The following is a 12,710-nucleotide window of genomic DNA, read 5'->3' as shown; positions in this document are numbered from 1 at the left end:
AAGACAGCCTTCAGAATGGGAGAAAATAATAGCAAATGAAGCAACTGACAAACAACTAATCTCAAAAATATACAAGCAACTCCTACAGCTCAACTCCAGAAAAATAAATGACCCAATCAAAAAATGGGCCAAAGAATTAAATAGACATTTCTCCAAAGAAGACATACAGATGGCTAACAAACACATGAAAAGATGCTCAACATCACTCATTATCAGAGAAATGCAAATCAAAACCACTATGAGGTACCATTTCACGCCAGTCAGAATGGCTGCGATCCAAAAGTCTACAAGCAATAAATGCTGGAGAGGGTGTGGAGAAAAGGGAACCCTCTTACACTGTTGGTGGGAATGCAAACTAGTACAGCCACTATGGAGAACAGTGTGGAGATTCCTTAAAAAACTGGAAATAGAACTGCCTTATGATCCAGCAGTCCCACTGCTGGGCATACACACTGAGGAAACCAGAATTGAAAGAGACATGTGTACCCCAATGTTCATTGCAGCACGGTTTATAATAGCCAGGACATGGAAGCAACCTAGATGTCCATCAGCACATGAATGGATAAGAAAGCTGTGGTTCATATACACAATGGAGTATTACTCAGCCATTAAAAAGAATACATTTGAATCAGTTCTAATGAGGTGGATGAAACTGGAGCCTATTATACAGAGTGAAGTAACCAGAAAGAAAAACACCAATACAGTATACTAACGCATATATATGGAATTTAGAAAGATGGTAACAATAACCCTGTATACGAGACAGCAAAAGAGACACTGATGTATAGAACAGTCTTTTGGACTCTGTGGGAGAGGGCGAGGGTGGGATGATTTGGGAGAATGGCATTGAAATATGTATAATATCATATATGAAACGAGTTGCCAGTCCAGGTTCGATGCACGATACTGGATGCTCGGGGCTGGTGCACTGGGACGACCCAGAGGGATGGTATGGGGAGGGAGGAGGGAGGAGGGTTCAGGATGGGGAACACATGTACACCTGTGGCAGATTCATTTTGATATATGGCAAAACCAATAAATTATTGTAAAGTTAAATAAAATAAAATTTAAAAAAAAGGCAAAAGTGAAGTGGCACTGGTAGAAACGCACTGAGTGACAACTATACACTAGGCAGTTGGAATGCACTGCCTCACCGGGTCCTCGCCACACTCTCTTGAGCTGAACCGTGCCCCCTCAAAAGTGACATCTTGAAGTCTTAGTTCCCAGTAGTACCTCAGGATGTGACTGTATTAGGAGTTAGGGTCTTTAAAGAGGCAATTAAGTTAAAAATGAGATAATTGAGGTGGGCAATAATCTAACACAGTGGTGTCCTCATAAGAAGAGGAAATTTGGACATAGACACAGAGGGAAAACCATGTGGAGACACAGAGAGAAGATAGTTATCTACTAGCCAAGGAGAGAAGCTTCAGAGAAAATCAACACTGCCAACACCTTGATATCAGACTTCTGGCCTCCAGAAGTGAGAGGGTAGTTAAGCCACTGAGGCTGTGGTTCTTTGCAGCCCTAGCTAGCAAAATCATACACTTTCCAAGGCAGGCTCGATCATTCCCATTTACAGGTGAGAATCCAAGGCTCAGACTGATTCAGTAGGTCTGAACTAGGATTCATTCTTGAGTCTGACTCCAAAGCCCTTCTTCCTACCACTAAGTTCTATTGTAAATTTATAGCTTCTTCAAAACCTCAAGGTATAAGTAGAGGTATAGTTTCCAGTTTTACTTGTGACAAAGCCTCACAGTACAAAGAATTTTTAAAAATCTGTAGGAAGGTAACTTTAGAGCTTGGTTTCAACAAGGGGAGGTAGGGAGGGAGAGAGAGAGAAGGATGGAGAGAAAAGCAGAGTCAAAGGTCTCATGATTCTAAGAATGATGGAGAGTACTTAATACAAGTGAAAAATATTCGCAGATCCTCATATTCTCCACTACTCCACTCAACACCTTTTTTTAAACTCTCTTATAGGTTGGAATTAACAAGCTGTAGGCTCGCAGGTAAAATGAAGAAATTGAAAGGACAGTCTCACCTTCCTTGAATAGGGGATGTTCACTGAGATCAAGATTTCTTCAGGCTTAAGATCGGCACTTGGGCACTTTCTGAGAAACTGCTCATTTAAAGGAATCTGTCGTCTTCCTTCTGTGGAAAGAAAGAACACTTTCCTTGGCATCTGTTCTTTATTAAAGAATCAAATTCCCAAAATTTGGGAAATAATTCTACCAAGTACAGGAAACTGATCAGGAAAAGAAGTGCTCTTCCTATATTAAAAAAAATCTTTCACCATGTAATAGTGTCCTGCAGTGCTTCATCCCATCTAGGGCCCATCTTTTTTATTTTTATTTTGCCTTTTTTCTTGATTATAAATAAAAATATCTAGGTGAGTAGCCCAGAGGTCAGGCAGAGATGGACCTTAGGAATCACTTCCTGAACCATACGATTCATTTTGAGATTTGTGAGAAGAAAGAAGATATTAATATCTTTTGATATTCTAATCAAGTCATTCAACAAACATTTATTGTGTATAATCAAGAACTCTACTCAGTACAATAGTGAATAAATTGCCTTAAATGAATTTTTACACTAGTGAGATGTAGTCTTAATTGTTTCTATCTTTTCTCAGCACCTAAAGAATTTCTGTTCTTTAATCAATATATTGGAGGGAGGAACTATTTAAAGGTATAATGAAATAGGACTTTGGGATAAAAACTAAGAATCTTTTGATGTTTATATTTATATCACAAAACCTAATTCTCCATGAATGATTTTTTTAAAGGATGTTACTTAAGTTGATAACTGAATATACATCTTTTTTAGAACTTTATTTTTTAATTGGTGGAAAATTTTGTTTTGGTTTCTGCCGTACAACAACATGAATCAGTCATGATTATATACATATCCCTTTCCTCCTGAGCCTCCCTCCCCTCCCCCAATCCTATCCCTCTAGGTCCTCACAGAGCACCAGGCTGGTCTCCCTGTGTTATTTAGCAACTTCCCACTAACTATTTTACACATGATAGTGTATATACGTCCACTGACAGATGAATGGATAAAGAAGTTGTGGTACATCTATATAAGGGAATATTACTCAGCCATAAAAGGGAACAAACTTGAGTCAACTGTAGTGAGGTAAAAAGTAAGTCAGAAGAGAAAAACAAGTTTCATATATTAATGCATTTATGTGGAATTGAGAAATATGGACTGATGAACCTAGGACAGAACGTATATCTTCTTCATTAAGACAATTTTGTGGTTTAGATGCTATGAAGAGTTGGCATTTAACAATGCAGGTAAGAGAAAGTTAGTACGTATTTTTAAATAAAAAAAATACAGATTTATAGAGGACCAATTGAATCTTTCTAATAATTTTTGAATAAATTGAAATAAAAGAAATAAATGAAAAAATCTTAGACTTGGTTTTCAAAAACAAAACTCAAAAAAGTATAGGATGAAGCTCAACCACTGTTCAATGAAAAAGACTTGCAGGCTTCCATGAATGACAGCTCAAGTATGAGCCTAGAGTTCTCTTCACTCTTCAGATTACAGCAGGACAATAACCAACACTGGTCAGGCAGCCAGCATAGGAGAATATCTACCAGAAGTCTTCAAAAGGAAGGAGATGAAGACGCTAGGTGCATGCACAATTAGGACCAGACTGACTAACTTTCCAAGCATCTGAAAAGGGAGGTGGAATTATTAATACTAGAAAGAATGCTAATTGTCAAAACTGGACTTCCTATAACCCTGGAGAGGCAAAAGGAGAGGAGGAACAGGATTTAATAAGCCCCAGGAAGGAGGGGTCACTTACCTTTTGACAGCAGGTTGAGGGTACAGTTGCCCACAGCCAGGAGAGGGTTCAGATCTGAATCTGGATGCCTGCTCACTATGTGGCCCCCTAAAGACTTTTAAAAATAATGGGTTATTTTCACTCCAGTTGTGAAATTATGAAGACACAAGTGGTAAAATAAGAATCAAGCTTATTACAAGAATCAAAGCTTTGGAAAACTATTCTTTTTGTCTGTTCTCAAAGAGTGAAAATGTCACGATTTGATAGGAATGGTCATTCAAGGGGCACACGCTAGCTATTACTGTCATCAAATACATACAGCCATATTCCTGATCTGGGGCCCAGCCAGAGTTTCCAAATGTTTCAGGAGAGCATGGTACATCTGTGTCTTCTCCTCAGGGAGTTTCCGGGTCACATTAGCCAGGATGTCTTTCACCTCAGCAAGGCTGACAGCGGCACCTAAGGTCAGCCCTGAAATGAAATCATTTGCAGAGAATGCAATGTGATCACTGCTGACCTGGAAATGCCCATTAGATTTTAGACTGCAGATATGGGATCTTTATGCTGGATACATGTTGCCCTGCTACTGGTGGTCATGGTGGTGATGGCAGGAATAGTGCTTGGTAATGGAGGTGGGCTTCCCAAGTGGTGCAGTGGTAAAGAATCCATCTGCCAAGGCAGAAGATGCTAGTTTGATCCCTGGGTTGGGAAGATCCCTTGCAGGAGGAAATGGCAACCTACTCCAGTATTCTTGCCCAGAAAATCCCATGGATAGAGGAGCCTGGTGGGCTACAGTCTGACAGGTCGCAAACAGTGGGATACCACTGATCCACTGAACACACACAAAGGAGGAGTTAACAGTGGTTGTAATGGTGGTGATGAAGGAGGTGATGGTGTTGGTGACAGAGGGGGTGATAGTGGTGGAGGTGATGGAGGCTAAATTTTTTGAACACTCACTGTGTCAAGCACTATGCTGAATACTTTACAGAATCTTCTTGAATTCTAACAAAGCTTTGAAATAGTAATAGCCCCATACAAACTGAGGTTCAGTTAGGTTATCTTGACTAAGGTCTTTCAGTTAATATATGACAGTCAGGAACTGGACTCCAGAGCCAGACTTCAAACTCACATTTCATTGCCTCTCATCATTGTCATTACATCAGTTTCCTTTATTGAAATGGAAAAGCCAGTTTGGAAGCTGCATAATACATAAACTTGCTTTGGTTATCTACTGTGCTTCTGGAGAGCAAAGACTCTCATCTTTATTGTTTATCCAGCACTTGGCATGGTACCCTTCACTGAATAATTGTTACAGTTCCCTGAATGGCAGACATAAAAGTTCTTCAGTGAAAATCTAACTATTCAGACAGTATCTCCTCTAATCATGGAGGATTCTTCCCTGAGCCTCCTCCAGGATGTGATCACCTTACAAGGGAATCTCTCTGTATATTATAATTATGAATGATTTCTTCTGCGTGTCTACTGAGCAAAGCAAATAAACTGATTAATGCATTTTAACTAAGAAAGTAGGGACCCTGAGGACTCACCGTTATCTGTATAGTTTACAACACTCAGTTCTTCAATTCTATCAGGAGAAATTATAACTGGGTGAAAGATGCCTTTAAATTTCATGTCAGGGCCTGAGGATTAGAAAAAAAAATAGCAAACTAGGATGAAGGGGGGCCTAACTGCCTTTTAATTTTTGAAATTGTGATTAAAACTGATGTCCTTAGGACATATAAAAATGACATATCTTTCTATTATAGCTCTGTTCATTGCTAAATCACACACACAGAAAAAGGACAGACAGAATTTCACTAAACTTGTGGAGCCATCTGGACTTTTCAGCATTAAAACTTGGCTGACACATCTAAGTCCTCTTGGGGCATATTCAGAATTCTCCTTGGGAAGAATTCTGGGAGACTCCTCCAAGAAGCAGGTAGTCAAACTGAGTTTACAATGGACACAACAGAAAGATCCTGCCACTGCAATTTAAGAAAACCTACTATATCCATTGAGACACCACTAAGAGAGGAAACAGTAATTGCAAACCCCAGCCCCAGATTAGACTCCACATGGAAAGACAGGACAGCTGTGCTGACTTATTACAGAGCACGACTCTGGGGTTCAACTCTGTGTACTGCTCCGGTTAGAGTGACAGGAACTCACTTATGTAATGGAAGTTGTGAAAGTCTCTTGAGCAATCCTCAAGGGAAGTCAAGCACAGATGATTTAAAATGTTATTTCAGACTGTTTTTCCCAAGAACATGCATATATGAGGTTTTGCTCCCTGAAGCCCTTTTCCTCAGTTTTATTCTAGGAAGTCCCTGGTTTCTACGTACCCACAGAGGTGTTCCCCATGACAACAGGGGCCTGGGGATACTTGACTTTGGCTTCTAGAAGTTCCTTCAGGGTCACTGGGGAAATCCAGGTCATTCTATCACTACCAAAAATCCTGGTCTTCTGTGTTTTTTTCTCAGCCATTGTCTATTGAAAAAGCAATAAAGATTCAAGATCATCTCATGATAACATTTCCACCTGCTTCTGCTGTCTTTATAGGAACAAGGAAAGGAAAGAGAGATCTCTTTAAAAAATAAAATAACAGTGACCTAAAAGTAGTGTTTACTAGAAATCAGAGTATGGGACAAAAATGTGACAATATTTTACTCCTTCTGGAGACTATATCTCCTGTTGGTTCTTTTATATCTTAAAAGAATCTATTTCAAAGTTTAAAAATACTTTGCATATTTAATTTCATCAAAACACTTGATGGAAGAACAAAACTCCCCAAAACTGGAAGAAGAAAACATGTCTAAACCTCCAGATGCTGTGATGTCATTTCAGGGCATTTTGTAATAGATACTATGGGCTGATTATTACAATCAAGTGTTCCTCCCTCGGTCCCACACTCTTTAGACTGGACTGAGAATGGCAGATGGATATTACCTACTTGCCAATCAACTTTCAAGAGGATCCATAGCAAATATCCTTCTTCACATTTCACCATGAATTCCTCTGGCATGAGTTCAACTTTGCCTTACTTACCATTAGCTCGGGAGGAAATATCAGCTCTTGAGTTGGATCCAATGGCAGAAACTCCTCTTCTGAGAAGAGTTTCAGACTTGTCTTAAAAAGAGAAAGTACCAGAAGTTATTGTCATTAGGCAGTTCTCCGTGCTTTAAATCCTTTGTGGAATGAGGTCAGATGAAGATAGACACAGAACAGACAGACAGAAAAGCCCGCTGACCAGCCATGGTACCTGGGCTCTAAGCCAAGGGCTCTCACACAGACCAGGCTGCTAGGGACTGAGTGCAGCTGCCGGTGGGCCCCCAGCCCTGCACCTGCTCCTTGGGGTCTGGGGGAAGCAGAGGAGGCAGCAGGCCAGACACAACCGAGAACCAGAACATTCCCCTGAACGCCCTGCCACCTCTCTTAGCACTCCCTGACCCTCCATTTTCCCTAACATCCCCACTAGAGAAAAGACTTGAAGCACATTTTTTTTTGACTGAGAGACACTAAGAGATCAATGTGTTTTCCCTCCTACAGACAGTGGTAAGTGACTGAGAGTAACGTCTGGAGTGAGGGATGAAGTTGTTAAGATGGATGATGGAGTGTGAATGGGGGAGAGGACGTGCTGACACGCCTCAAAAGCTTGCACAGCCATTTTTCTTCCTAAAAGTAAGCTGGTCTCTACTGATATCCTGGGAAAATCTTAAAAATGTACGTTTCACTGACCTCATTTCCTTCCTCAAATTCTGGTAATCCATTTATTCCTTGATCCAAACAGCAAACCCCATTTTCTTTACTTTGACAGCAGCCAGAAGTCTAGTGGGTGAGACAAACAAATAACCAAGAATTTATTGTTGATTCTACTAAATATTTTTTCAGCTTTATTGAGCTATAATTAACAAATAAAATTATATATATTTAAAGTGTACAATGTGACTATTTGACGTTACATTATAAGTATACTTTGTTCAATGAGAATCACAACCAGGTTAATTAACACATCCATCACCTCACATAGCTAAAATTTGTGTGTGTGTGTATGTGTCTATTTTCTTCACAACTTTCAGGTACACAACACAGTATTATTACTATAGCCACCATGCTGTAAAGATCTTATAACAAAATCTGGCACATAACAACAATGGTTGATTTAATATTTTATTAACAACAAATAATTTATTATTAGCAATTTATCAATACCTTGGTATTAATAATTTATTTGTTGGTAAAATATTTTATTAATAATAACAAGTATTATTATTATCATTCTGTTATGATGCACTATTTCATCATTTAAATTCCAAAAGCTAATCTTATGTGCCTCATTTCAATGCTGTTTATTCATCTGTTCATTCAACAAGCGTTGAAGTGCCTACTCAACTGACACACTGGTGAAGCACCAAGCAGACCACCTCCTGGTGAAAAGACGAAAGAGTAAATGGGCAATTACACCAACATATGACAAGGCTGCTGTAGGGTGTGCTCAGAGGGCTACAGGAGCACCAGGATAGGGTACCTGACCCAGACAAACAGGTCAGGAAAGACCCCTCAGAACAATGAACAGTGACCAATGAACAATGGCCAATGTCAAAGTGCTCAGGTGCTTATCATGTGGTTACCAGGGCAAGTTCAATGAACCAGGGCAGGCGCCCTGCCCAAGATCAAGTAACAAACAGCAATTACAGACCTTGAGATAAGAAGTCTTCCTGCATTAGTAACAATGGGCTATTCTTCTAATCACATCTGCTGCTGCTGCTGCTACTAAGTCACTTCTGTCGTGTCCGACTCTGTGCGACCCCATAGACGGCAGCCCACCAGGCTCCCCCGTCCCTGGGATTCTCCAGGCAAGAACCCTGGAGTGGGTTGCCATTTCCTTCTCCAATCACATCTGCTACCCCCTACCATTTTATTTAACCAGGGAAAAAATATACTTAATAATGTGTTCCTTTCTACTCACTTTACAGAAAGTCTTGCATGCATTGATTATGGGCCTGTATCCAGTGCAACGACACAGGTTACCTGAAGGGGAAAAACCCAGTATTGTTAATCAAGGAATCTAGAGACAGGCACAGTTGGCCAAGAGATTGATGGAAATAAGGACCCCACCCAAGAAAGAAGTGCTGTTTGACATTTTGGTCCACCAAATTCACAAAGTCAAATTTTTTATTTTTGTCAACAACTTGGGATATTTGGCTGATAGTCTTGTGGCAGGGTCTAACAATTCAAATATTTGTATTTTCTCTCTGCAGTTATTATATACTCTGGTTGTGATAGCTGTTCAAAGAACACAACGATTTCAAGCCAAAAACTCTTGGTCTACAGCAATATTTGGGAGTTAATTTTCACATCCCAAATGGTCATCAACAGATAATTAGATTAAGAAGATGTGGTGTTAAAAAGAAGATGTGGTGTGTGCGTGTGTGTGTTGGACTATTACTGAGTCATAAAAAGAATGAAATACTGCCATTTGTAGCAATGTGGATGGACCCAGAGAATAATATGCTTAGTGAAATAAATCAAAGACAAACACTATACAATATAACTTATATGTGGAATAATTGAAAATAATACAAAGGAATGTATCTACAAAGCAGAAACAGACTCACGGACATAGAAAACAAACTTGTGATTACAATAGGGAGAGGGAAGTGGGAGGGATAAATTACAAGTATGGGATTAACAAAGACAAACAATAATATATAAAATACAGAAGCAATAAAGACTTACAGTATAACATAAGGAATTTTATCCATTTTCTTATAATAACCTATGAGAGAATATAGTCTGCAAAAATACTCAATTACTATGCTGTACACCCGAAACTAACACAATATTGTAAATCGACTGTACTTCAATTAAAAATTTTGGTTTTCAATATCAGTAAAAGACAACATAAAAAACCTAAATTTTGATATTAAAAAAGAGAGAGAGAACTAAGCTTCAGTTGCTAGAAAGGTCAAAGGTATTGTATAGAAGCAAAGGCAATTTTTAAGCTTTAGAAGCAACGGGTACACAATTTATTTGCAATAAAACCTTAGGCCAGCATTTCTCTACAGTGGTCCATTTCCCATGTTCTCCTCCAACCCCTAAATCTGGCATCCATTCAAAAAACAAAGCCACTGAAGCAACCTCTCTGGGGCTGGATCCCAGGAATCTTCATTCTTAACAAATTCCCGTGTAAGTCTCAAGCACCTTAAAACTTGAGAACTTCTTGTCACTTGTTCACATCATAAATGGCCATGAGATCAAATGCATAAGACCTAATAAGGCCAAAGACCAAAGGCCAAATAAGTCCAGTTTGTGTCTTATGCACCATCTCCCCTTTTTACTTCTGTTTAGTCCTGTCTTCCTGGAACACTTCAGCAGAGGAATTGAGCACATGAACTTTAGGCCCATGTAATACAGCAAAGAAATAAAGTCCCTGGGAGACAGGAGACAAAGAGCCATGGAGGATATCACCTGAAATAGCATTTGGAAGGCTCTTATTCTTTAGAATTGTTCAGTCAGTTCAGTTGTTCAGTCATGTCTGACTCTTCGCGACCCCATGGACTGTAGTACGCCAGGCTTCCCTGAATTGTTCAGAATCTTGATAATGAAGACTCCTCCAAGACCCAGCACCAGCTCCACACATACACACTGAGTTCCTGAATTTGATAAACTAGCTCCATATAAAGGCAGTTCTTTGAAATAAGTATCACCAGAAGATGTCAGTTTCTTTGATTTCATGTTGCATTCATTAGGAGCCCTCTGATAATACCGTCCTGAGAGCACCCACCCCAGTAGGAGAGAACTGGAGATAACTGAATTCCTTGGAGGGTAAATGAATAAACTGGTGTTGTAATTATTATAATTTTACATGAAATATTTTACTGCTACTTTCCTTTGCAAATTCTGTAATTCCACCAAATGATTAAGTCTACCAAAGAACTTATTGCATGTAAAGATATATTACAATCTCCATGCCAGTAAAGGGAATCCTGCCTCACTATTTGCCTGCTACAGGAAGAGTCTAGCGCTGGTATAAACACTCGACTCCCTGGTGTCTGTTTTACTCTGTATAAGAGCCATATGTTATATACTGTAACACAAAGGAGCTTCTTGTCCCTTGGGTCTTTAATTAAAAGAAAATTTCAACTGAAAAAAAAATAAATAAAAAAATAAAATAAAATAAGCAAACCATAAACAAGGAGGAGACCCTTATAGATTAAGAGACTTGAGAAATGTGTCAGCCAAGTGCAGTATGTGGGTCTTGTCTGAAACCTGATTTGAACAAACAAACTCCTCCACTTATTGGTGGTATAATTTTTAGTAAATTACTCTCTAAACCTCAGTTTCTCCATCTATGAAATGGGAGATAATAATAGTGCCTACCTTATAAAGTTATCATAAAGAGTAAATGAAGTTCTGTTTATACAGCATTTAATGCAGTGTGTGGCACTTGGTTAGTGTTTAATAGCTATTATCAGCATCACCATTTAGAAACCAGAAATTAAAGCACACACACATACAACCTACCACCAAGAGCATCATTTAGCTGAGTCAGGGTGGGCTCCGGATGGTTCCTCAGCAGCGTGTACAGGGACATCACCATCCCGGGGGTGCAGAAGCCACACTGCGTGCCGTGACACTTGGCAATCCTCTCCTGCGGGCACAGAAACATTCAAACGCAGAACCCTGGGCCTGACCCCGGACCTACTGAATCAGAACCTGCATTCAAACAAGATCCCTGGGTGGTTCACAGGCACATTAAAGTTGGAGAAGAGGCCCCAGAAAATCCTTCTCAGCCTTAGTATCTCTCCCTTTCTTGGACTGGGGTAGCCATGATGACTGATTCTCACCAGCTTTTTAAGCTTCATTTAAACGTTCTCAGCCTTCAGAATTGCAGGGGAAAGCTTTAAAATCTCCAAGGTCCAAGCAGCACCTCAAACTATCTGACAGAATCTCTGGGGGTGGGTCAACGACACATATTTTTAAAAGATTCCTGAGTATTTCAACCTGTAGTCCAGAAGGGGAATTTCTGAGATAAAGGAAGTCCTTCAGATAAATGAACTCAATCATCTTCAAGTTGAAAAAACCTCCAGTATTTCCTGAGTGCCTTTATCTGCCCAGTAAAGCCCTAACTGGAGAATGGAATGGCAACCCACTCCAGTATTCTTGCCGGGATAATCCCATGGAGAGAAAAGGATGGCGGGCTACAGTCCATGGGGTTGCAAAGAGTCAGACACGACCGAGTGACTGAGCATATAGCCCTAATTATTTAGCATGCAGGAATTTGTTTACAAAGTGCCATCATTAATCCAAACAACAATCAAGAAGGAAAGATTGCCTTGATTTTTCTTCCAAATCTCCCTGCCTCCCACCCCAGCCTGTTCTCTTTCGAATCTAACTTCAATGGTTCAAGCCCATTTTGGAAGCCGTTGTTTGGCTACCTTGCTGCCAGGAACCGGCAGCAGGTACTAAATGACAGAGTGTTTTCATGCCTCCGAACAGCCAAGTCTCACAAGCATATTCAGGCAGAATCTGCTCCCTCTAGGTAACAAGGTTTCATGGAAAATAAACCGAAGCCAAGTAAACTGAAGCCAAGATTGCCTGAAGAATATGAAGCTTGTCCATTTTCTGCTCTGTGACTATCTTTCCCCTCTCCTCTCCTCTTAAGTGGTACTCATATAGACAAAGACAAGTAGCAACAGCATCTTTCTGGGCAGCATACAAATAATTGAAAGAGTCAGGCATCTGAGGTGTCCTTTCACTTCAGGCAAAGTTCTAACAAGGAGCCTCCTGAGGAGAAAAGCCTTACAATTCATTGACAGCTACCATTACATAGCTTCCAAATAAACTAAATTCAACAAATCTTTTTGGTAGCTGAGATTTTCATTCAATTTTAAAATCATGTTACACTTCCCTTTAT

The 12,710-nt window shown here is 39.8% G+C and overlaps 1 protein-coding gene across 1 annotated transcript in view; it reads right to left on the bottom strand.

The window, feature by feature from the left end:
* The window catches only part of AOX1 (aldehyde oxidase 1), a 71,822-nt gene that overhangs the window by 47,548 nt on the left and 11,564 nt on the right, over positions 1–12,710 (bottom strand). Inside the window, exons 5-13 of the mRNA XM_061381191.1 lie at positions 11,318–11,444; positions 8,760–8,821; positions 7,529–7,618; positions 6,839–6,919; positions 6,136–6,280; positions 5,341–5,433; positions 4,113–4,264; positions 3,815–3,908; positions 2,039–2,148 (exon numbers count right to left, since the gene is read on the bottom strand). Of these exons, the coding sequence (XP_061237175.1) occupies positions 2,039–2,148; positions 3,815–3,908; positions 4,113–4,264; positions 5,341–5,433; positions 6,136–6,280; positions 6,839–6,919; positions 7,529–7,618; positions 8,760–8,821; positions 11,318–11,444 (954 nt within the window). The remainder of the gene's footprint in view (positions 1–2,038; positions 2,149–3,814; positions 3,909–4,112; positions 4,265–5,340; positions 5,434–6,135; positions 6,281–6,838; positions 6,920–7,528; positions 7,619–8,759; positions 8,822–11,317; positions 11,445–12,710) is intronic.

This window comes from Bos javanicus, chromosome 2, assembly GCF_032452875.1.
Source record: "Bos javanicus breed banteng chromosome 2, ARS-OSU_banteng_1.0, whole genome shotgun sequence".
NCBI lineage: Eukaryota > Metazoa > Chordata > Mammalia > Artiodactyla > Bovidae > Bos > Bos javanicus.
This window is presented reverse-complemented; position numbering and strand designations above follow the sequence as displayed.